General features: G+C 44.9%; 2 protein-coding genes across 2 annotated transcripts in view; both read right to left on the bottom strand.

Moving 5' to 3' along the window:
* Positions 1 to 2773: 2773 nt before the first annotated feature.
* LOC146201534 (uncharacterized) lies at positions 2774 to 6739 on the bottom strand. Its single transcript, XM_084587623.1, has 2 exons — positions 6668 to 6739; positions 2774 to 3431 (listed from the first exon to the last, which is right to left on the bottom strand). Exons 1-2 carry the CDS (start codon positions 6683 to 6685, stop codon positions 3000 to 3002), a joined length of 450 nt encoding a protein of 149 aa, XP_084443749.1. The 5' UTR covers positions 6686 to 6739; the 3' UTR covers positions 2774 to 2999.
* An 11456-nt stretch (positions 6740 to 18195) lies between these two features.
* The window catches only part of LOC146201533 (uncharacterized), a 32673-nt gene continuing 28334 nt past the window's right edge, over positions 18196 to 22534 (bottom strand). Inside the window, exon 4 of the mRNA XM_084587621.1 lies at positions 18196 to 19448. Within this exon, the coding sequence (XP_084443747.1) occupies positions 18453 to 19448 (996 nt within the window). The 3' untranslated portion in view covers positions 18196 to 18452. The remainder of the gene's footprint in view (positions 19449 to 22534) is intronic.

Below are 22534 nucleotides of genomic sequence, written 5' to 3'. Positions count from 1 at the left end.
CACAAACAATACTCTCGGCTTGTCAGAGGATGACGCAGTGTACGTGAATAAGGACCTCGCACCAGTAAGCAAGAAGTTTCCCGGCGCTGCCGTTGCAAGTAAGAAGCTAATGAAGTGAAAATTTGTGTAAACGAACGGTGGAAAAAACTCTGCAAGTCAAAGCCAAGGAAGGGATACCGCCAGGATGATCGAACATGGCAATCTAAACAAAATGACGCACTCAGATTTACTCTACACTGACTTCCATTTCTCTTGAAGCTTTATCATGCACTCTCCCACAAGTTATTATTACTACATTTCTGGTGAGTTCAATTCCTGAGTAAGACTAATAAAAATTCATTTTTGGTATGCAAATATGCACCAACCACTCCAACTGAAGTAGACAAGTAATCAACAACATTAGAAACAATGTATCGCCTATATACAACCCCAAAGCAGCTGTGCATGTCTCTTTGAATATATGTGTATCTATATGGCTTGCATTATAAACCCAATGTTTGATACTGAAATGTTCCCCGATGAATTAAAAATTGCTAGAGTGTGTCCAGCCTCAGAAGATGTGCTAGGATAGAAGTTTCAATTTAAGAGCTTATTTAGGTATTTCCAGTATTATCCAAAGACTTTGAGAGTGCAATTAACAGCTGATTGCTAGGCGGCGTCTACAAATATCGCATTACTGCTTCTAAGAATAGGTCTACAGCACAAGTACTACTTAGACATAATCATCGAAAATATTATGGAGGAAAGGTAGAAATTGAGTTTGTTTCTGGATTTTCGAAAAGCATTTGACTGCGTACAGCTTATACTATTCTTCTCAATAAGCTAGATGCTGGGAGTGTGTGGAGTGCCTCTATATCTAACTACCAGCTATTTATAAAAACCGCTCACAGTATGTTTGAACAAAAAGCTAGCAATACTACTGAAGCTTTTTCTCAATGTTCCATATAAGCACTTTTATTATGTTTGCTGTACACAAATTATATATCCCAAACGCTAGACTCCCATGACCTTGTGATGTAGGGCGACGACACGAACCTTTTTTACATGTATGCCTCTTGACTACCAGCTTCACAAAGTATGAGTAATATTTTCCTAACTATAGAACATGCGTGGTTGCTCACCCAGGCTCACCCTAAACCTAATGAAATCATTCTTCATTATATTACGGCCCATCAATATCACTGACCGCTTTTCAATTTTTATTTGCTACGGGGACACTATAATTACTAACATCAGTGGTTACACTCTTAATCTGGTTCCACATAGGTTCCAGTTATAAGTGGAACATAGATTAAATAGATTAACTAGGCTAACTATATTAAGGAACTAAATTAAGAGTGTATATTCCTGGGTAACTGATTTTCGGACACTCTCTTGGAATATTCATGTTTCTAATCTTGTGTCTGATATATGTGATTCCAAGGGAAGGAAAGCGTAGCAGGGGACGGCAGAAAGTTAGGTGGGCGGATGAGGTTAAGAAGTTCGCAGGGGTCAAGTGGATGCAGCTAGCACAGAACCGGGTTAAGTGGAGAAATATGGGAGAGGCCTTCGCCCTGCAGTGGGCATAGTCAGGCTGATGATGATATGCAAAACAGCATGTTGTCATTATATAACTGCCCATTTGGTACAACAGCGGTTGAAGTTATTTATGTAATATTCACTGGTCTATTCCAAACTATCTCATTGCATTTTTGTATTGGGCACTACAAATAAATGCAGTTATTACAAATTTATCTCAGTTTAAAAGGAAGTGTTTTGAGCAATCGAAGATTATTACGGTCATTCTGAATATTTAGCTGCAGCAAATCTCTATGAAAGAGTTTGCAAAAAATAAATCAAGTATATTTTTACCGATTGCCTCAAGCTATATAAAACACTGTATGTCACCATTCCAGAGAATTCTTTATTACAGTACCCCTTTCGAAAAAAGGGACAACTGCTCCCTACGATACGACACGTACGACCTACGGAAAAGAGAAAATTAACTACCGACCCCCTACCACCCTAAAAGGTTTTTTTCATGTGACCTTGGATTCGGCATGTCTCTTAAATATTTTAATGAAATAATAGAAGACTACTTCATGAAGAACGACATGCATACTTCCCAATTTTTGTGCTATAACTTTCTGACACCAGCAGAGTATATTTGATGTATGCTGTAAAAAAATGTGAAGACGCCACTAAAGATTTTTTTCTTTGCCCAGAACAAGCTGGAAATCCCTGTAAAAAGAAGAAAGTTGTCGTACGGCGAGTCTAAACGTTCTTCTTTCGGTCGTGGGCCTCGCGCTATACCTGTACACCACTCAAGAACATTCCTGCGGAGCGATAGTTTACTGGCCATATGCAAAGACCTCATACAGCACAGTAGGCAAAAGTGCAATACAGTAACGCTTAGATAATTGCCGTCACTAATTACTACCTTTTTCTGAAAAGACATTCTGCCACGTTCTACTGTCAAGTGTAACTTAGTCCTTTTAAAGTTTACGCTTACCTCACCCAACTCTTTTGTAAGCTTGAGATGTCGAATTAAACAAATATGATTTAAACAATTGAAGCCCTGTTTCAGGTCAATCTGTAATTCGACCTTCGCAAACCTTGCCACCGCTTTGCATCTCAGTGATTTTGCACTGGATCAAATCTTCCGCAGCACACTGCCTCCCTTCAGGATAGAATTGCAGTTTGCGTGCGTCGGATGAGCACACCCGGCAGGAAAGGTCACGCCAGTTACACAAATTTTTCTGCTAATAATCTGCGAACGCGCAATTTTATTTAAAAAAAAAAAATTATTAATACAAAAAGCTAATACGAAAAAAAAAAACATCATCACAGTTGTAATGCCCACGAAACTGTGTGTCGCAGTTTCTTTTCCAAGTCTCTGTCAGATTAGAATAGCACGTTCGAGCAGACGTCACGAGATGAAGCACTCGCCGGCCATCTTGGTCAAAAAGGGCGCGGTCTTGCAGGTGCCCAGGACTCGGGTGAATGAATCGTCTTCCTGCTCAGTAGCGTCCCCCGCGACTACCGCCACGGCTTCCTCCAAGGCTACCGCTGCCACCTCGGCTACCTCCGCCAAGGCCGCCGAGGCTACCACTGCCACCCCTGCCGCCAAGGCCACTGCTGCCACCGTAGTCGCCACGCCCACCACTGCCCAGGCTACCTCTGCCGCCAAGTCCACCACTCTGGCTGCCAAGTCCACCGTTCTGGCTTCCGATTCCACCACCACGGCCGCCGAGACCACCGCTGCTACCGCCGAGACCTCCGTGGCTGCCATGGCCACCGCTGCCGTGATCACCAAGACCACCACTGCTGCCACCATAGCCGCTGCTTCCTCGGCTGCCTAGGCCCCCGCGGCCGCCGCTCCGCTCGCCATAATCTTCCAGCGCGTGGCTAATGCACACGGCGAAGAGCAGAAGAGCTCCAAGGAAGAGCACCTGCGCAGTGTTCAGAAGCAATTCATCGCCTTCGCACGCGCAGCATGACCAAGGCAATTTCACAATGGTTCATTATCAAGGAGCACACTTCACACTGTACCGGCCAGTAATATGGCAGCTAGTGGCCTTCGGCAAACACTATGCAAAAAGGCACCCACGATGGGGCACATGGTGTTGTTCTCTGGACATTTCCAGGCTGTGTCTAAAAGGGTTACAGCAGTCTTGGCGGCATACAGACCTAAAACGAACAAAAATACCAAAATAAAAGGCTGGCATTTAGATTTCACAGCTGTCAGATTCAGAAAATCGGTAGAAAATTTTACAGTTTTTATTAGAACAAGCCCTTTGTAAATCATTAAAAATAATTTCTTGAAATATATGTTGAAAAAAAAATGTTTGAGAACGATTTACAAAATCTCACCCCGACTTACATACTACTACGAAGCACACGCAGAAAATGAAAAATAAACTAAATGTCAAGCTGCCTGACAAAAAGAAGTGTCATTTAGTAGAGCCGAAATGCCTGGGGAGCCGCTTTTTGGAATTTTTTGATAATATTGAAAACCACTCGGCTACAAAAAGAGGTCAGGTATGCGTCTTGAATAAAATATGAGCAGATGTTTTATCGCTCCGTTCAAATCGCCCTTAGAATTCCGGTCATGCCTCTTGTAGCTTAAGATCTTGCAGGAAAAAGAATGTTTCTGTTTTTGTGACGCCAGCCACTGCCCAGACAATTTTCAAGAGCTTTGCGGCCGAGCTCTTCTACCAACATGCAGCAGTCTCTTGTAGCATTGAGCGCTGAGGGTCAGCCTTCTTGCTCCATCCACGTAAACGTGTAGCGAAAGAGGGGGAAACATTGCTTTGATTACCTTTGATATTAAGTTCTTATCTTGCATTTTGTACAGTTGTGCTGTGCAGTTTTCCCTCTATTACTCAAGGGCCGGTATTTCTTTAAAGGCCAAATCGCAGCATAAACTACCGCATTTCTTTTTTCATTGCGGCATGAGTACGCAATCTCTAGCGTCAATGCACGTGCTGTACATTTTTACTCAACTCTTTTCTGAGCTCCACGCTCACCAAGTATGCTGAAATGGCGCTATGCGCAACAAAAAAATCTGCATTTTACTGAGGCGGCTTAAGCCAATGTACTCAACAAGGCAAGAAATTTTGTCCAGGGAAATTATTTGACGTCACTCAGGCATATCGCATCACTGAAAGTCAAACTGGCAAAGAAACGACAAAAGGACGGGTACGAGCAGCGGTGGCACTATTTTTTCCTGCCTTCTTCGCCGGGAACTTTTCAGAATAGCAGCGAACCCAACAGTCCAAAAACCAGCAGATATCTGCAGCTATTTTACACCATCTTAGGATCAAGAATTTGCAAGCATAGGGATCTCATAGTGCGCCAACTGACCCGCAGTGGTGGTGCAGTGGTTAGGGCGCTCGACAATTGTGCCCAAGGATGCGGGATCGAATCCAGCCCGCGGCGGCCGCTTTTCGATGGAGGCGAAAAGCAAGGCCCCCGTGTGCTATGCGATGTCAGTGTTCGTTAAAACCCAAGGGGGTCGAAAATTTCGGTGCCCTCCACTACGGCGTCTCTCATAGCATGAGTCGCTTTGGGACGTTAAACACCACAAACCGAACCAAACCATAATGCGCCAACGACATCGTTGTGTACAACTTCCTGTTACTATGGCATGTCTTTATCTAAACTTTTCCTCAGGTCATCTAAACTCCTGCTTACACTAGTGATTTCTATACCGTACTTTTAAGATAAAAAGTCCACTTTTCCCTGTTGCTGCATTAAGAGCGGTCGCTGATTTAAAATGGATGAGCAGACAGAATGGGAAAAACGTTCGGCAATGGTGTCAAGGCTTTTTTTTTTTTTTCGTGATAGGCTGAAGGTAGTCGTCCCGCACCCCTCTCATTCTCTCTCTCTCTCTCTCTCTCTATTGAAGAAACTAAAAGCAAGCTCATATTGACGCAGCTTTCAAAGCACAGTAAAAGAATCACAGACCCAGCTGACTAGGCCCTAACCCGAGGAAAGTTCATGTGTAGGAGAGCATGATGAAAAAAAAAATAAAAAACTGATGGCGTATTCCAATTTTTGATCTAGACCAGCTTTCCAAATCAGCGCAGGAGCGATATTTCTATTTCGGTCCAATCAAAACTCAGGATTTGATTCCAACTGGCCCATTGAAAGACGCTCTTCGGTTTAGCGGCAACAGAATGCTTTATACGCATCTCAGACTGCAATATGCCACAAGAGTGCGCCACCCACTTCCAAGGTACTGCTCCAGTCACGCAGGGGGCCACAAACAATGGTCCCCCTGCGTGGCTGTCACATAAAGACGTATCTCAAATACGCGCAGAAAGTTGTGCGTACAGTCCACGCTACACGGCTACCAAAAGTCCCACTGAGAAAGCGTGCTTTTATGGGCATCGCGACGATATATGGAATTCGCTCATGGCTCGTGATCAGCGTCGGCTGTTTTTGCGCCCTGAGCCAACGTGCCGAAGAACTGATCACGAACAGCTTATAAAGAGTTCGAGTGAGTTTTCACTTACGTTGTAGTTTAAGTCCCTTAAGTACCTGAAGGAGAATTTCAGAAATGTATTCTCCCAGATGCCCGAAGGAGCCGCAATGTTTACACTTATACCAAAGCTCCTTTATGCAAAACGCTGTCCACAATAATTTAACCTTCGGGGACGATTTTCGGCTGGCTCGAATTAAGGCCGCATGTATAGCAGTTTACTTTGACGGTTCATTCGGCCTGATTGCCTAGCAAATGCCTTCACGTATAGGAAGGAAGTTTATCTCATCCACTGGTCTGCATTTCCTCATGGCTGCAGCAACTGGAATGCACTGATTTTTAAACGAATTCAGGCTTACACTATTAACGCCCACGACAAATACGAAGGCTAGTGCAAAAATAGCAGCTTACACAGAAACTATTCCAAATATACCGACTGAAATATTAGGTGCCGCCAGAAAAGATAGAGAATAACTTTCGCACTGCGGGCTCAGCTCAAAACCTACAAGCAAATCGCACCCGAATATACTGCCAGCTATTTTCTAATGCGCTTCTCTCATACTTGGTTTTCTCCCTTGAGCTCTTAATGAAAAGAAATCCATTGCTCGTGTCAAAAACTGAATCTTCAAGCGTTCGCAGAGGTACATAGCCGTTTATCATGAAAGCATATGAACCTCCACGAAGTGCTTCACTCCGACTCACCACTTTGTTGAGAGCCATGGTACAGTTCGTTTCGATGATGTTTCGCCTGTTGTGTCCAGCGGGGTCTCGGCTATGTCTTATATACAGGTGCGAAAGGTTCAGGAGCAGCACCCAAAAGCCTCAAGGTCTTGGGCACTCGCCACCGTTTTCTCCGCCACTACAAGGCAGGTATTCATGCAGCAATTTTGGCGCGCAAGTCAAAACGAGAAAGTTGCACCTTTCTCCTCCCCGCAACTCGCTGCCCTTGTCTGCGCCACCTCTCAGCTTGTTTTCCTCGTGCGTTGCTGTATTCATTAATATGCGCGCAAAGTAAGCAGCTTCATATTATTGTGTGCCGCAATCACGCACTGGCCTTTAGTTTTAATGTCTTTCTCTCACTCTCTCTCTCTTTCGTCGGGTACGAAGCGCTTTTTTTTTTTTATTTTTACTTCGCTTTTGCCTGATTTCATAATGTGGTTAAGTTCTGAAATTGGGCACTCCACTGCGCACCTTTTTTTCTCACGGGAACTTCCCGGAACCTGTTCCCGCTTCCTACCTCAAACCACTGCAGCTTTCCTTCACTCTCGCGGTTTAACTCTGCGCCGATAGTTTCTTTCTTTCTTTTGCTTTTGTTGGTCATTGTCTGTGTAATGCAATGTGCGTGCCGTCGACTGTCTCGGCAGAACGCTTATTCCGTAGCAATTCACGGAAAGCCCTATAATTTAGACGCAATTTGTGTCTTCAAATAAATTAAAAAAAAAAAACAATGGCATGAGATCAGACGCGGCAGCCGTGATACTGTATATACGTGTTGCGCAAGGAAGGCGTTAACTGCGAAGCTTTTCACGATGGCAAGAGGGCAATTATGCTCAATTGGACTCTCTTGATAACTGCATGCATCTCCGGTTGGAAGACTTCGTTCAAGTATGGCCTGAGAGCGAGATAATGCGTAACGCAACTGAGAATGGGATCTTCCCGTTTTAATAAGCGCCAGCCGGCGCGTAGCACTGGAAGTGTACTGGCGTTTTGCGGTTGCTAAGGGGAGCGAATTCCCGGCGTTTCTTCTGCGGCGCACTTATAAATAAGCCAGCACTTGGGCAGCGACAGAGAGCTTCTCGCTATGCAACAGAGAGTTACGCTAGCTGCTCTCGCGAGAATTTAACTGAGCTGTGAAAGTTCTCTCAGTCTAGCACTCCAATAGCGGTCGACTTCTAGAGCTTGGAATAAGCGCCGTCTGTTCGGTGTAACGGCCACCTTTAGAGCAAACTGTCGCAGCGTCTAGCCATTGTAGTTTGCAAAAACAGGCAGGACTTAATTTCGTTCTTATCACTGGCCCTTCTCCAGGCGGCATCGTGAGAGCCTTTCTGCGACGTAGTTTCCCATGCCTGTAGACTAGAAAAGGAGGGAGATGGGGACCCACCGCCGTCGGGAGGACGGTCCCTCTGTGTATAAAGATGAGACCAGATGCTTCCTTGTTTGTAGCGGCTGACTCTCTCACGGAGGCGCACAAGTCACTTCGACGCTTTGCATCCGCCTGAAGCATCAGCTGTCATAGACCTACTGCAAGAACCACGTACGTCAGACTATTCTGTACTGAAGTCCGGAATAAGGCCTTCGCGCGACTGCCATGATCCGTTCGCTTGATTAAGTCATGCGCTACTCTTTAATCAGGTTTCCCAATTTTAAAACTGGGACGTCGCTCACAAAACCTTGTGAATGTAAAGTGCGCTCAGAAGTAAATACAGGGTGCTTCTATGTTCTAAATCCTTCATCGTTTTTTCAGAGAGAGAACAAAACAAAAAAGATATGATGAACAGCTTTGCAAACTGTCAACATCAATGTTATACCGCGGGCGGGTTGCTTGTCTATGTATTATGTAGGTCTTGCTTCATAGATACAGTCAGTATTTTGGTAGCTATTGATCATTCACTTGTACGACCATATTGAGATCAAACACGATCCCGCTTTTTGTGCATTTTCATCCACGTTGAACTATTCGTGGCAGCCAAAAAGCTAAAACCAATTTTATTTTAATTTTCGCTTATTTCGACTGAAGAAACAAAGTGATTTAGTTTTTCTTCGCAGCGATGCAACAGCGTTTCTGTTGGTGTCTGAGTTATTGTTACTTGACTCTAACTTAGTGCATGTTTAAATGTTTATTGCTGGCACTTCGTCCATTTTATTTTTGTTTTGAGACACGCTTGATTCCGAGTCGGCTCAAATGGAAATAAAATGAATATTACAATGTCAGAGAAACATGGGCGTTTGGAGGCGCTTTGGTTGAAGTGTTTACGCAGATGCAAGTTTTGTCACGTCTTTCACGTAATAGTTAATCCCAGGCCTTAGGCTCCACATGGGTCTTCAACTTTATTGCGCGTGGGAAACGCATCGGATAAGTACAAGGACTGTATGAAGTCTTCTCATGACGCTGCCTAGTTATTCCACTCACATACCTGCACAGCCCGCAAGCTAGGTGCGCCAATGCTACCTGAAGCCTTTGTTTTACAAACAGGCTTTCCAGGTACGTATGGCTATCTTTTCCACACAAGTTTACCCGGAAGACGCTGATAAGCTGCTGCGCTCTCTTTCGCGCTGCGACTTTGCTCCAAACAATACCGCTTAATTACCCACACAGACCAAAAATATGCAGTTGGAATTTGCCAGCTTTCCTGTTCGGCACGCCTGCTCATGGAGATTACGAGCCGAAATATAACATCGTCAAAGTGACACCAGTTGTGAAGACCCCTGCTAAGTGGTCAAATTAGCAGGGGATTCACCACGCAGAGCAGTGCGCGCAGGGTAAAAATACAAAATGTCTAAGATGAGTACATGGTATTTATTCAAGCTTGTGACATCTGCAACTGATATGGCAGCTCAGTTAACTAATCTATTTTCTTTCTGCACGGTAAAGTTATTCCAAGTATTCTTTTATCGGACCATCTTTTTGTTTCTCGTAAATATAATAGCTATCCCCGTGACAAGATAGGCCTCATTGTCCAACAGGCAATATAACTAAAGTTCTCTGTCATTGGAGCTAGTGTCTACCAATAGCCCAAAAAGGAAAAAAAATAATCCAGGGAACAATCTTTGCCGAATACGTCTGAGAGTTCAGTTCGCGCTAAGACTTGAGTCTACAGCCTTGCGTTTGAGCGCGTCTGAAGCTTAACGAAAGCTTTGCTGCTGCTATCAGCCGCTCTCTATTAAAGTGGAAAGTCACACTCTGAACTTGCTCACGAAAGGTGCGCCTTGGTTGAGGTACCAAGGGGCCTTTATCTGCCCGATTTTACTTATATCCATATCTGAAGAAGGGTAGGAATGCCGGCGAGGAGTGCCGAGTGGATAGGAGTGCACGCATAGAAGTGCCGACCGCACCGCTGAATTTCACAAAAATAAATGCTCCCACAAAGGTATCTCAGAGTAACTGGCACGTGTGCATGCATAAATAACAAACGTACAGGCCTGCGTATACGCTCCCTTCGCTCAGAACCTATGCTGACGTGCGCCCGACTATATTTCCTCCATTTTCGCGCAAAGAAGTCGCAGTACTGCACAGGGCAACAAACAGTGGACGCACAGAGGAATATTTATTACTTCTGTTAGCCCCAAATTACCTGCCATAAACGGCCGGTGCAACGGCTGTTGGGGGATTTCTTCGACTCATAGTGAAATCTTCGTCCACCATGTAGGTGCTAAACTTTGCCAACAGGCCATGCATAATATCAAAAAATAGCCGCTGGCAAGCGTTAGTTGTTGTTCCGGGCTTATGCCTGTCCTCTAATGCAAAGCATATCCAGCGGTTCTGGCGCCGCTCGATGTTTACCGACGATGAGGTAAACCGACCTATAGAGAGAGGCCCCTTTGTGACCCGAAGAGAAAGGAGACAAATGATCGCGAAAAAGTCCTCACCTGTGAACCGACGATTAGCGCTTGACTAGTCGAGGGCGTTACGTCACCGGCTAGCACACGGAGCAGCAGCCTCTAGCGGCGCAATTGGTTACGTAACGAAGTCGTCAGCAGAATGCCTCTCGCCGTAGTCGCAGCAGCAGGAAACCAGGCGCTGGGCAACTGCTGGCGCTGGCAACAGTGCTGGGCACGTTGTCAGATGCCCAAGCGCGTTGTTGAGCACGGTGCCCGGGAGACGGCCGAAGGCACTCGATCAAAAAAATAAGCGCGTCGCCTTCTTAGCCGCAGACGCTCATGAAATGTAGGAGCTAACCTTTCGCTCGTATATCCACTAGAATAGCATTACAGCCTCCCGGTTTCGCGCACGTTTGCCGGCGAACCTTTCCAAACTGTGGCCGGCTTCAGTTAAGCTCGCACTTTGACTTCTTGGCGTGCCTTAACCGGGAATGTTTCCCCTCGCGAGACTCCGATGGGTGGCCATGAATGACCCGCCTCCGTCTTTTCACCTCGCAGTACCCCCTCGCTCGCGCTTCGCGTCGAAGCCCCCTCTACGCGCAGTCCAGATGCACGCTCTCTTTCACCCGAAGGTCGGCCACTGTACCGCTTTCCCTGGGGAACGTTCGCCGCCGCGGCAAGGTAGCCGGCGCAGGCCCTTCGCGTCACACTTGCGTCATTCGACGTCTGTATAGCGGTTGCCCCACTGACGTTCTAATTCACTTCCGGCCATGGATAGTCATCTGGAGTAAGGCGCGTGCGGCTTGTTGTATTTTGTTGCGGGCCGAACGTGCGAAGAGCATTGGCCTAGGATGTGGAGCAAACGCAGCGAACCGGAGGGTGCTCCGGAAAGATGCGTGTTTTCCTGCTGTCTCATCACAGCGCAGGGGAATAACCGTCGCACGCTGTTTGCCAAGCGAGTGCTAGACGAAGTGCCACAGGAGGCTGGCCTCATCTAGGGTATATTATACAGCCGACCTCCGTAGTTGCAAGCTTGGTTTTCCCTGGCTTGAGCTTTGGAAACCATCTAACACTCGCATTAATCTCTGGTGTTTCCGAATCACTGCTATCATACAAACGCGTGCAGGTTACAACCTTCCCCATTCAAATGCAAGTAAAAACCACTTGACTAGGCTGCAGATTTAAGCTGTTCGAAATATTTGTGGTTTCTATAACAGATGACTGCAAAACTAAACTCCCTAAAGGGAAACAAAAAATTGTAGACTCATTTTTGCGTTGTATAGACAGTGCAGCAACCCTGTTTCGTTCTCGCTTGCGTCATCGTCTTTGCTGGTAAGGCGCCTTTGCGGTCACGAGAAACGCAGGCAAAGCACGTAGACGTTCCCGCATCTTTACATAATGCATTGGGTCATAGAAAGTGAGGTGCACTGAACGATGTGAAGGACATTTACAGTCCGTTGCACAAGGATACTGTATTTGATGGACGAACCTGCCTGAACTTCAGAAGCGCATGCCTTTCAGCGGAGAGGCGTAGGCTAGTTTCAAGCTGATATAGAACAAACCCTATGCGCAAGCCCAATGGAAAGAGGAAATAATAATAGCAAAAATGCAATTTTTTTCCACAAAAGGGCAGAATAGAATGCTCCCCTGCCTTCAATCGATGTGGATTGTACAGGCTAGCAGCTCCAGAGCTCGCACAGTCACACACAACTTGTAGTATATAGGACAAGGTGCAGAGAGACGCAGTTCTTCATTTGCCCGGCTTTTCTATAGCTGACCTTGCGAGGGGCGCCCTTTCCTGACTTTCCACTTGGATGACTCAGGAGAAGCATGTGGTAAGCCTGATAGAGGATCGTTTTGGATCCTCAATGAACTCTCTATTTACACTGCACAGTAACTGTCAAATGTAAGCATTTCTCCCCCCTTAGGTGTCAAGTAATGGTCGCCTAACCGGATGATTATGTGGGAGCATCCACGGAGATTGCAGATGTTGTGAGCGTGACACCGAGAATTTATCATTCCTACAAATATCCGGGCGGACCACGTTTTACCACAATTTGTCTGCTTTGAAGTTTTCGTAAACCTGGGAAGATTTTCTCTGCTAGTAACACAGCTTCAATTGGTCAAAACATCTTCCATGAAACATTCAACGCCCTATAAGCATTAGAGCAGAGATAAAGCAAATAGTAAAAAGTATGTAATTAATTCATTATTGTAAATATTGTGAGCCCTCCATGGATCTTCTTTCATTTGTACATACCATGATCTTCTTCTTCCTCTTTTACATACCATCATCATCGTCCTGCGGCGCCGGCTCCGGCGCGCGCTTCGGTTTTGTCCATCGGAATAAACGCCAGACACGGCATCCCTTGCCTTGCCGTCTCGACCTGGCCTTCTTCCACAATATTCGAGTTTCTCAAATTGGTCGGGAGTAGTCCGGTTTCCAAGAAAGCGTTATTCCGCTTCAGTTCCGATTCACAAGAAAGTTGTTAAAACTATATGACGCCGGTTTTCGTTTAGATAAATGTCGACATTGTTGTTGTTTTTTGTGTCAGTCCAGATATGCTTTTGACGTCCTTCATTTTTTCACCTTTCCTCATTTTTTATAGATAGTATCTTGTGCCACTATTTTGCCCACTCCTGTAAGTGCGTGACCAAGGCTTACAGTATCTTCAAGTAAATTAATTCCTACGATCAGTAAATTAATATATTTAGTCCCTTTAATTATCTAGAAGTACTCATTTCGCCATTCTATATGCAGCTGTGATGGTCCTTACTTTCACGCTTTCCAGAGGCGCCGCTTAGATCTAGTATGCAATTTATGCCACCTGGGTGCTTTCCGAAACTCCTCACTTTGAAAGAAATACGGGCTTCGTGCCAACCAAATTCTGAAAACAAAATCTGAAATTCACTTTCTTATTTAATGTCCAGGTGATGACAGCATGCTTTCTAGCTGCTCGTTATTTTCAAAGGTTCATTTTAGGTTAATTAAAGATTTATTGAGGTTAATTATTTTTTGCCACTTGTCACAAGATCTGCTGTGCGACAGGAAAAGAAAAAAAAAACAATCTTTTCGTTTTTTTTTATTTTTTAGTGAGCGGACAATACCTTTGCATTAGTGTACCTGTTATTCAGTTCGTTTGAATGTCGGCCTAAGTAATCCTTGTTTGTGATGTTCTTATTAACCCAAGGGATCGACTACTAACACATTTTGTCGTTTATAATAAACGTCCTTGAAGCACATCCGTGCTTCCTCTGAGAGCCTCATAAGTTTTCTAGCCACGAACCACTGGTGAGACCAGCGAGCTTTCAATTCGTGCCGGCTCGTCTACTTAGCTGATATTGAACGCCGCAGCTGAGAGTACATGAAGGTGTTCAGATAGACTGTTTTGTTTCTTTGTTTTCCTCTAAACAGAAAACGCATCCTTTAGCAACAAACCGGTTCATATTGCCTCCGGGAATAGCACCTGCGGCGTGCCCACAATCTCCCCTTTTGCATTCAGCCCATGTTCGGCGTGGTGCCTATCGATAATAAATATGCTCCAAGCCACCTTATTTTCGTTTCAGCTTAGCAGAAAAGCTTTCGTCTCGGATAAACAGTGAATTTATTCCAAGAATCAACCTTGCTCAAACATAAAGTAATCACATGAACAGATTAGGCTGCAGGAATTGGAATGGGGTGAGCATCAGGTGGCGCGTCGTTTTATCCTGCGAGGTTTCGAGGTCTGTCCAGAAAGCGTCCGAATAACTTCGGTGGCTCCAAAACCTGCGCCACGGCTTGGACTTGATTTTGTCACCAACATTTAGTTGATTCATCAAGCTCATTTTCATCCCATTCATCAGCGGTGAAATGCCACTACTCGGTATGCCATGTCGCCTTTACATTCTGGACTCCAGAGCGACTACATGGGTCCTGCCATTAACTTCAACCCCTTCAGGGCCTGTTTTTAATTTTTGCAGAAGCGTTCAATGATCCACCTCAGCCAGTGCGTCTGGCTGCCCATATATAAATTTAGGTAGCCGGAAGGTCAACTTAAAGGTCAGCAAAAAGCAATGTCAAGTGGAACGTCAACTCAAGGAGATAGAAGATGGTATGGGGCTAAGCTTAGAGGCTTAGCGCTTAAGTTATCATGAGATGAGCGGAATTTGCAGGCGAAATGTGTGGAATAATCGAAGGATCCGAATATACTTCGGGAGCGCGGGCCGTAGCCTTTGCTATATTCTTGCTATTTCCTAAAGCATCGATGTAGAGCAGCCGCAACGGTCGTCATAGCCTGCGGCATGGCGCAGCTGCCCAAGCGGTTCGGGTTATACGGCTTCGACCATGGAAGTCCCTGATGCGACCAACTGCCCCACTTTCCCTTCGACCTAAAACACCAGTGGAATAAGGGAGTAATTACTCATAGGCGTCCACCCCAGCCCCGCCATACAGCTACAAATGAGAGTAAAGCAACCATAAAACTTCATACACCTAACGGGCGATGGTTGTCGCATTAGGGCAAATACGTCGATCGGCCAAGTAACCTATGTGCTAAAACGTTACAACTCCCATTAGCGCATCAGTGGGTTCATCTGAGCCAGTATCAAGGCTGTAATACATGCAGGAGAGTGGAAGGCATCTAATTTTAATTGCAAAGAGTTGAGAAGCATATTCCTAAACAGTGGCACATTAGCGCGAGCACTATATATAGAGTGGAGCCCTCCGAGATATTCTAAAGGACTCAAGAAATGAGTGCGGCTAAAAATAATGCTTGGGAGTTTATTGTAGTCTTGGCGGGAAAACACGAAAATCTCAAAATTTTTACTTTTTTACACGGATTCGCTAGAGCATGGGTCGAACTGATCTTTAGTGAGAAATAGTGAGTTTTAAGAAGCAAAAGCCGCGAGACCTCGTTTTATTTCGCATTGTTTTCTTGGAATAGGGGGCTCAGCTCGACTTCTGCCAAGTTCACGTGAACTTTGCACGCTAGTTTCGCACCTATCATAATATGAAGGATTTAAGGTATATGATTCTTTTTTTGTTTCCGTCTTATAGTTTTTTTTGTTTACTGAAGTGAGCTTCTATTTTTTCTCCTTATCATCAGCCAAACTTTTATTTTCAATCAAATGCCGTTGGCTATTCTTTCCGCGCTTCTCTTCGATTGGTTACTAACCTAATTTTAACCGGAGCAAAAGCAAAATATTAACAAATATCAGATCAAATGTGCGAGATGGCTGAACCATTCAGAAACGCCTCACAAAGTCCAAATTATATTCCCAGGGTGTAAGCGTCACTAATTCAACTAATTTGTACAACTTATGGGCGTATAACCACCGACAAATATTGCTATAACCAAGGCGGATGAATGAGGCAACAGTCATAATGAAGTAAGTGCCTAGTGGTTAGAGCGCCCGTCTCGGCTGCGGGAGGTGGTCAGTTCGAAACCCACCGCCGGACACCCACCGGTAAAAATGGGTACAAGCGTCCCCCGGCCTGGTGTTCGGCTTTTACAGGGGTGTACGTTTGGGAGAAGCTCCGTAAACCCCGCTGCGTGCCCCTCCTCCGCAGTGGGCCCAAACCCAGTTTCGAACCTCGCAGCCTGCAAAGGTGGTTCTGTTTGTCTTGCAAAGGTACTTCCTTTGACCCTCACCTGAAGTGCTCCCTTAGAGCCTCAGCTGCAGCAGTCCTAAAAAAACAAAACGAAAAAAAAAGGGCCACATAATGGGCTGTTGCCGCGCAAGGCGGACTTATTGTTGTCCGATGGCGGAACGAATCACTGCCACATCGGCGCAACTATTTGGGCCGTGACCCCTTTTCCCAAGCATTTCACCCCAGAAGAGCCGAGCACCAGGCCGGGGGAAAGCTTGTACCCATTAAAAACCGGTGGGTAAAATTGAAACTTCAGGTGAGGGTCAAAGGAAGTACCTTTGCAAGACAGACAGAACCACCTTTGCAGGCTGCGAGGTTCGAAACTGGGTTTGGGCCCACTGCGGAGGAGGGGCGCGCAGCGGGGTTTACGGAGCTTCTCCCAAACGTACACCCCTGTAAAAGCCGAGCACCAGGCCGGGGGACGCTTGTACCCATTTTTACCGGTGGGTGTCCGGCGGTGGGTTTCGAACTGACCACCTCCCGCAGGACACGCCTTAGTTCCAGTACTGCCAGCCAAGTTGTGTTCTATATGATACATTGTCTTTTTTTCTCATTTATCAGCAATTCCCATCGGTTGCTTGAAAGCTGTGCTTACTTACCCCGATTCAGTTGCTTACGAGACTGCAAAGATGACCACGTGATGGCTATAGATGATACACACGTTTTAAGGGAAATAATCAAACCTAGTGGATCGAAGAGTGAACACTTGTTCTAAGCAATTATACCTAAGAATACCTGCCGCTTTGTGCAATTAACCAGAGGTGCTAAGCCGGTTTTTTTAAACGCTACGATCGAAGTGCGCTGTGCACGCTGCCCAAATATATGGACCCACTGCTATGCAAGTGTTCGCAACGGTCGTAAAAACACGCAATAATAGTTTTTGGCACTATGCCTGCTCTTTGGTTAAGGGTAAAGCTACATCGTTTCGGTGGAGTGTAGCTTCGTTTCAAAATATTTCGAAAAATAATATAACCATTATTTAAGCGAAATATATTAGAATTAGGACGGCTGTCTGTAGGACACGATTGAATGTGCGCACGTTCGATAATACTAAATGGTGGTCAGGATTAAAAGCCAGCTGTCAACGATGGGACCGAATGACTCTGCTTAAGTCTCTGTAATTATCGTTGATGTAAGTTGTAGGTATTGTCAGAGTTCATATTTTGTTATGAACGAATAGAATCTCACGAAAGATACGCAAAGTAAAAAGCGTATATATGCCGTTAACTTGCATTTCTATGGAGTAACACGTTTTCCTTGGCGCGTGCAGTTTCGTGGAGTTTTATGGTTTGTTATCGGTTGGTTTTTGAATTTTGCAAAATCGTAATTAGTGAGGTAAAAAGCTCCGAGAATTCTGCCCAAACTGCCATGTAGTGAAGCAGTTTACGTTAAGTATCGGCTTCCTTATTTGGGGGAATTTCTCTGTATACCTAATTTTTCAGTATTGTGTCAACTCTGCTGCTATGCGAAATTTCACTATGGAATTATCTCCTTAAAAATCGGTGTTGGGCTTTCCAGAGAAGTTTATCTCTTTTTCGAGACTCTTAGGTGCTGAAGGCTACAGGGCTGCGAAGAAAATTGTGTAAAGCTCTTCAAATAACCGCCATCTTTTTTGTCGCACTTTATCGCCTATGTCCTAGTTTTGTGTTATGGACCATAAACTAATAAACACTCTTGAGCCTTAGTATCTTAAGGCCAATATATTTCTTGTGTGCGACAAAGCAGGCATCCAAGTGCCGTAATTGTAACACCGTTTTGCATGAACTGGCATATGATGCAATTAATTTGGCGTAGTTCTTCACAGCGCGAAATCTCTATCTAAGGCTGATATTGTTGTATTGCATGCATATTATCAGCCTTTCTGCATGTAAAATAAAGTAAGTTATGCAGACAGAATTCTACTCTACCTGTGAAAGTTCTCATTGTTGAGGGGTAAGAGTAAAGTTCCTCTTCCCTTCACAATATTTAATGTCAGGAGGCGCATGATGACCGCATAGCATGAGACCTGTTCGCACCACTGTGGTCTTTATACTTTTACTCTGCGTTTGCAATCACATCTGTGTGTGTATCAGGAAGCTACAAACTTTATTACGCTTAAAAACGACGAATGTTCACAAAAACCTCGGAACTTATTCGCTTAAAAAGGAGTGCTTTAATGCTTCGCAAACGAGGAAACATTATCCCGTGAGCGTTGGTATATTATCGTCTTCGACAGAACATCCTTCAGAAAGTCCGCATATCAAGCTGATCTGAATAGGAAAAACATTATCTGGAGATTCAAAGAATGAACGACAAGGTGTCTAGAGCGAACACCAGCAGCTACTCCCGGTTACTCTCGGCCACAGGTGTGGTCAGAGGCTCCTGATTCGGGGCCACCTCTGAAGGGCTAACGTTTCCCGCGGGCTGTTCGGATGGGCTCGGCTGCTGCTGCTGTTGCTGCTGATCCTGTTGCTGTCTTTTTTGCTCTTCCAGAACTTCCTGAAAGACAGCGTCTTCAGAGCGGAGTGGCATTAATCCTTGGCCAGCGGCAGGAACATTGGGCGGGCGCCCTTGAGCGTCGCCGTCTACATAAACCACATTAACCTGCTCTTCTGGGGACTGTGGGGGTTGGTTCTGTTGTTGAGCGCTCCCTGCCTGCTGAGCGCCTTGTTGCCTCTGCTGCTCTTCAAGAGCTCTTTGCAAGAGTGGGTCGATAGGTCGTGGAGCGAAGCCCGGGTCGATGATACCTGAAGACCCTGGGTATTGCTGCCACGTGCCTTGGGGGAACGCAGGCAACGGATGCCAAACTCCTCTGCGCCGTTGTTCTTCGAAGGCCCTCTGGAATAAAGCAGCATGTGGGTTCGGCGCGAAGCCAGGATCGATGATTCCAGACGAACTAGGGTAGAATCCCTGTGGGTATTGAGGGTAAAGACTTTGCGGATACTGCGGATAAAATCCCTGCGGGTATTGTGGGTAGGGACTCTGAGGATATTGAGGGTAAGGACCCTGAGGGTATTGAGGGTAAATTCCCTGAGGATAAAAGCCTTGAGGAGGGATTGGGTAGGATGGGTATTCCGTCTCTGGCTGTGGTTGTGGGGCTTCAGACACAGACGTCGCCTGGCCTGTGGACGCTTCAGTTGCATACTTCTCAGTACTTTGGGAGGGTGCCGTTGTTTCGGATTGAGGGCTTTCACTGCTTGTCTCGACAGAAGCGATGGTAGTTGATTCAGATGTCTCGAGGGTAGTTGGCTCGGCTGGTGCCAGTGTAGTGGCAATGGTGTCTTCAGTAGTTGAACCTTCTGGTGTTGTAGGTGTAGCTTCGCGACGATCCCTCTCCTGCAAATAGGACACATGATTGCTCAGGTTACCAGCCATGATAACCTTTTTTGCCACTTTACTCCAATGCAAATTTCAGGCTGCTCTCTTTTTCGCCTTTCATATACACTCCCCAGCAACTGTTTACAGCTCGCTCTTTGAACACGACGAACTCACTTTCTCGCACATACTTTCATTGTGCGCGGAGCTGTAAGGTATTAGCAGTAGCCGAAGGTATGGCATTTTTTTATTACGACGTACAACAAGAGCAGTTGCGAAGAATAGCATTTTTTATGACTATATGTGATATATGAGCGGTATGGGTACACTTTTCTCATTTAGCCTCACCCCACGACCTGCAAGAATAGCACAACTTCAGCCGAAACGTCACCTATCTCCCGCAATGCACTCCCACCATAAATAGCGATAATCATGCCGTTTATATTGTCCAACATTTAGCCTTTAACGGGTCACTTCTAATTTCTTTGAAGCTAAACAATGGTACGCTGAGCACAACTGCAGCACCAAGCACGCAACACTGTGCTTCATAAGGTCTATATTTAAGCATCAAAAATTAGCACAGTGAGCACATTTGACTAAAAGCTCATATTTGTGTTTCACTTTATTTCTGCGACATCCCATTTTCCTCTATCTTCGCTTCCTAGGAATGCTGCCACCCAAGGACCGTCATTGGCTTTATAAGCCAACAACGATGAACCGTGTACAATTCTGTTTCGCCGCGATGGTGCAGTGGTAAGACACCTGACTAGTGTTCCGGAGTTCCAGGGTTCGATCCCGACCGCTAGCTGCTGCGTTTCGATGGTGACGAAACGAAGTGGCGTCCGTGTGCTGTGCGATGTCAGTGCCCGTTAAAGATCCCCAGGTGGTCGAAATTATTCCGGAGCTCTCCAATACGGCCCCCCTTTCCCTCTTTCCGCATTCACTCCTTCCCCCCTCCCTTACCTGACGGCGTGGTTCAGGTGTCCACAAAACAAGTGGGACAGATACTGTGCCTTTCCTTTCCTGTGAACCAATTATTATCATTATCATCATCATCATCATCATTATTATTATTATTATTATTATTATTATTATTATTATTATTATTATTATTATTATTATTATTATTATTATTATTATTATTATTATTATTATTATTATTATTATTATTATGTACGGAACTACACTCACAAACGGGCAGTACACGGACCAGAAGGTGGCATGCGCATCAGTACAGGGTACCCTACTTTCTCCATACACGTATCTAGAATTTTGACAGACGACTCCTTAAACTGCTAGGCTGCACTAACGTTGTCCAAAAACAAAGTCTTTGAAATGCTGGCAAAATAGAGAAAAGGCATGATACTGAGAACACCGTTCTAACAGTATTTTATGCAAAATTTCCTTCTGTTTCTAAAGAATACTCCGGAAAGTAAGCGGAGAAAGCCGCCGCATATCTCACTTGTTAGAGAACTACGGGCGACATGCGGTCAGGATAGGTCAGGATTTTACCAGTAGCGTCGGACTCCTTTTCTAAGAAATTAATTTTTTAAACGATTACTCAAACTCTAAGCAGCGCTATAAGAGGACAAGTACATTCCATCACGCTTTCCTTGGTCTCAGTGACATGGAGTTTCTTGCTCAAAAGCGGCATTTCAAAGAAAGAAAGAAAGAAAGAAAGAAAGAAAGAAAGAAAGAAAGAAAGAAAGAAAGAAAGAAAGAAAGAAAGAAAGAAAGAAAGAAAGAAAGAAAGAAAGAAAGAAAGAAAGAAAGAAAGAAAGAAAGAAAGAAAGAGACTCGAGGATCCCCATGGGGTTCATTTCATATCTTCTGGTACTTTGACGTTACAATTTTCAGATATGGCAGCATGTTGTACATATTACTGATGATTAGCGTTATAAAACTGGCCAATTTGCATTTTTCAGACGCTCGTGAACTACTCGGGCGGGAAAATGTTCCTTTTGCATAACGGGCGTCGCCTGAAAGCGCCAGAGCATTCGCTGCTGCAGCCCGCACTTAAAATTTCGCGGGCTTTTTTGAGAACAAGGAGAAATATTTCGCAGGTATGGTACATAAAGGATATTACTCAAATGTAACACAGATGACGTGGTCGCTCCAAAAATGTTTCAATGAGAAATTACCTAAGAAAAGCGACAAGGGAAGCAGATGCATCTATACTCAAGTTCTAGTTCCAGTTAAGTTCACTGCGACAAGTACCTGCCCAGACGGCATCATTGTAGCTTGTAGTGCAAGCAGTTGCGGAGTACTTGCTTATGTCTGGCACGTGGGGTCAGTCATCTCGAATTACTCGTACACCAGGCAGTGAAATGGACTGTTTGCCAGTTCCACATCGTAAAAGATTGCATGAAAATAGACTACTGGGATTTGTACAAAGAAAAAAGTGAAATGTTTAATTAATAAATTCGTCCCTCAGAAACGCATTAAATCTAACTCCCATGCCCCATGGTTGAATGCGTGCTTGCGACGCCTACTGAAAAAGAAGAAAAGGCTATTTCGGCGAGCCAAGGCAGCACAAACGGCCGAACGTTGGCACGCCTACGCTGCCGCTAATACTGAATACAAAAAAAATGCATCTGAAACAAAACAGCAATTTTACCAGCACGCCCTACCATCTCTTTTGAAAGAAAGTCCCAAGAAATTTTGGAATGTGGTCAGCAGGAATAAGTCGAATATAGTAGATCTTTCCGATTACAGCAACGCACCAATACCTGAGAGTGAATGCTGCAAAGTGTTGAACGAATAATTTGCTTCATGTTTCTCGTCTACATCTCTGAACTTTTTCCCCGATCTTCGTACATCTGACTTTTTACCTATGGATCCGATAACCATTGATTCTGTTGGTGTATCATTTTTAATTGAAAGACAGAAGATTTTAGCTTCCATAGATGTGGATGTAATAACATCAAAGTTTTTGAAAAGTACTGCTACATGCTCATCTTTGATTCTTCATGAAATATTTATGCAGTCACTGCAGAGTTGTTCAATGTCCAATGATTGGAAGGTGGGGAAGGTGATTCCTTTACATAAATCAGGTAACACTGTTTCTGCACTTAACTATAAGCCGATTTCACTAACCAGCGTACCCT

Source organism: Amblyomma maculatum, chromosome 1 (assembly GCF_055883805.1).
Source record: "Amblyomma maculatum isolate TAMU_Amacu chromosome 1, ASM5588380v1, whole genome shotgun sequence".
Classification (NCBI taxonomy): Eukaryota; Metazoa; Arthropoda; class Arachnida; order Ixodida; family Ixodidae; genus Amblyomma; species Amblyomma maculatum.
This window is presented reverse-complemented; position numbering and strand designations above follow the sequence as displayed.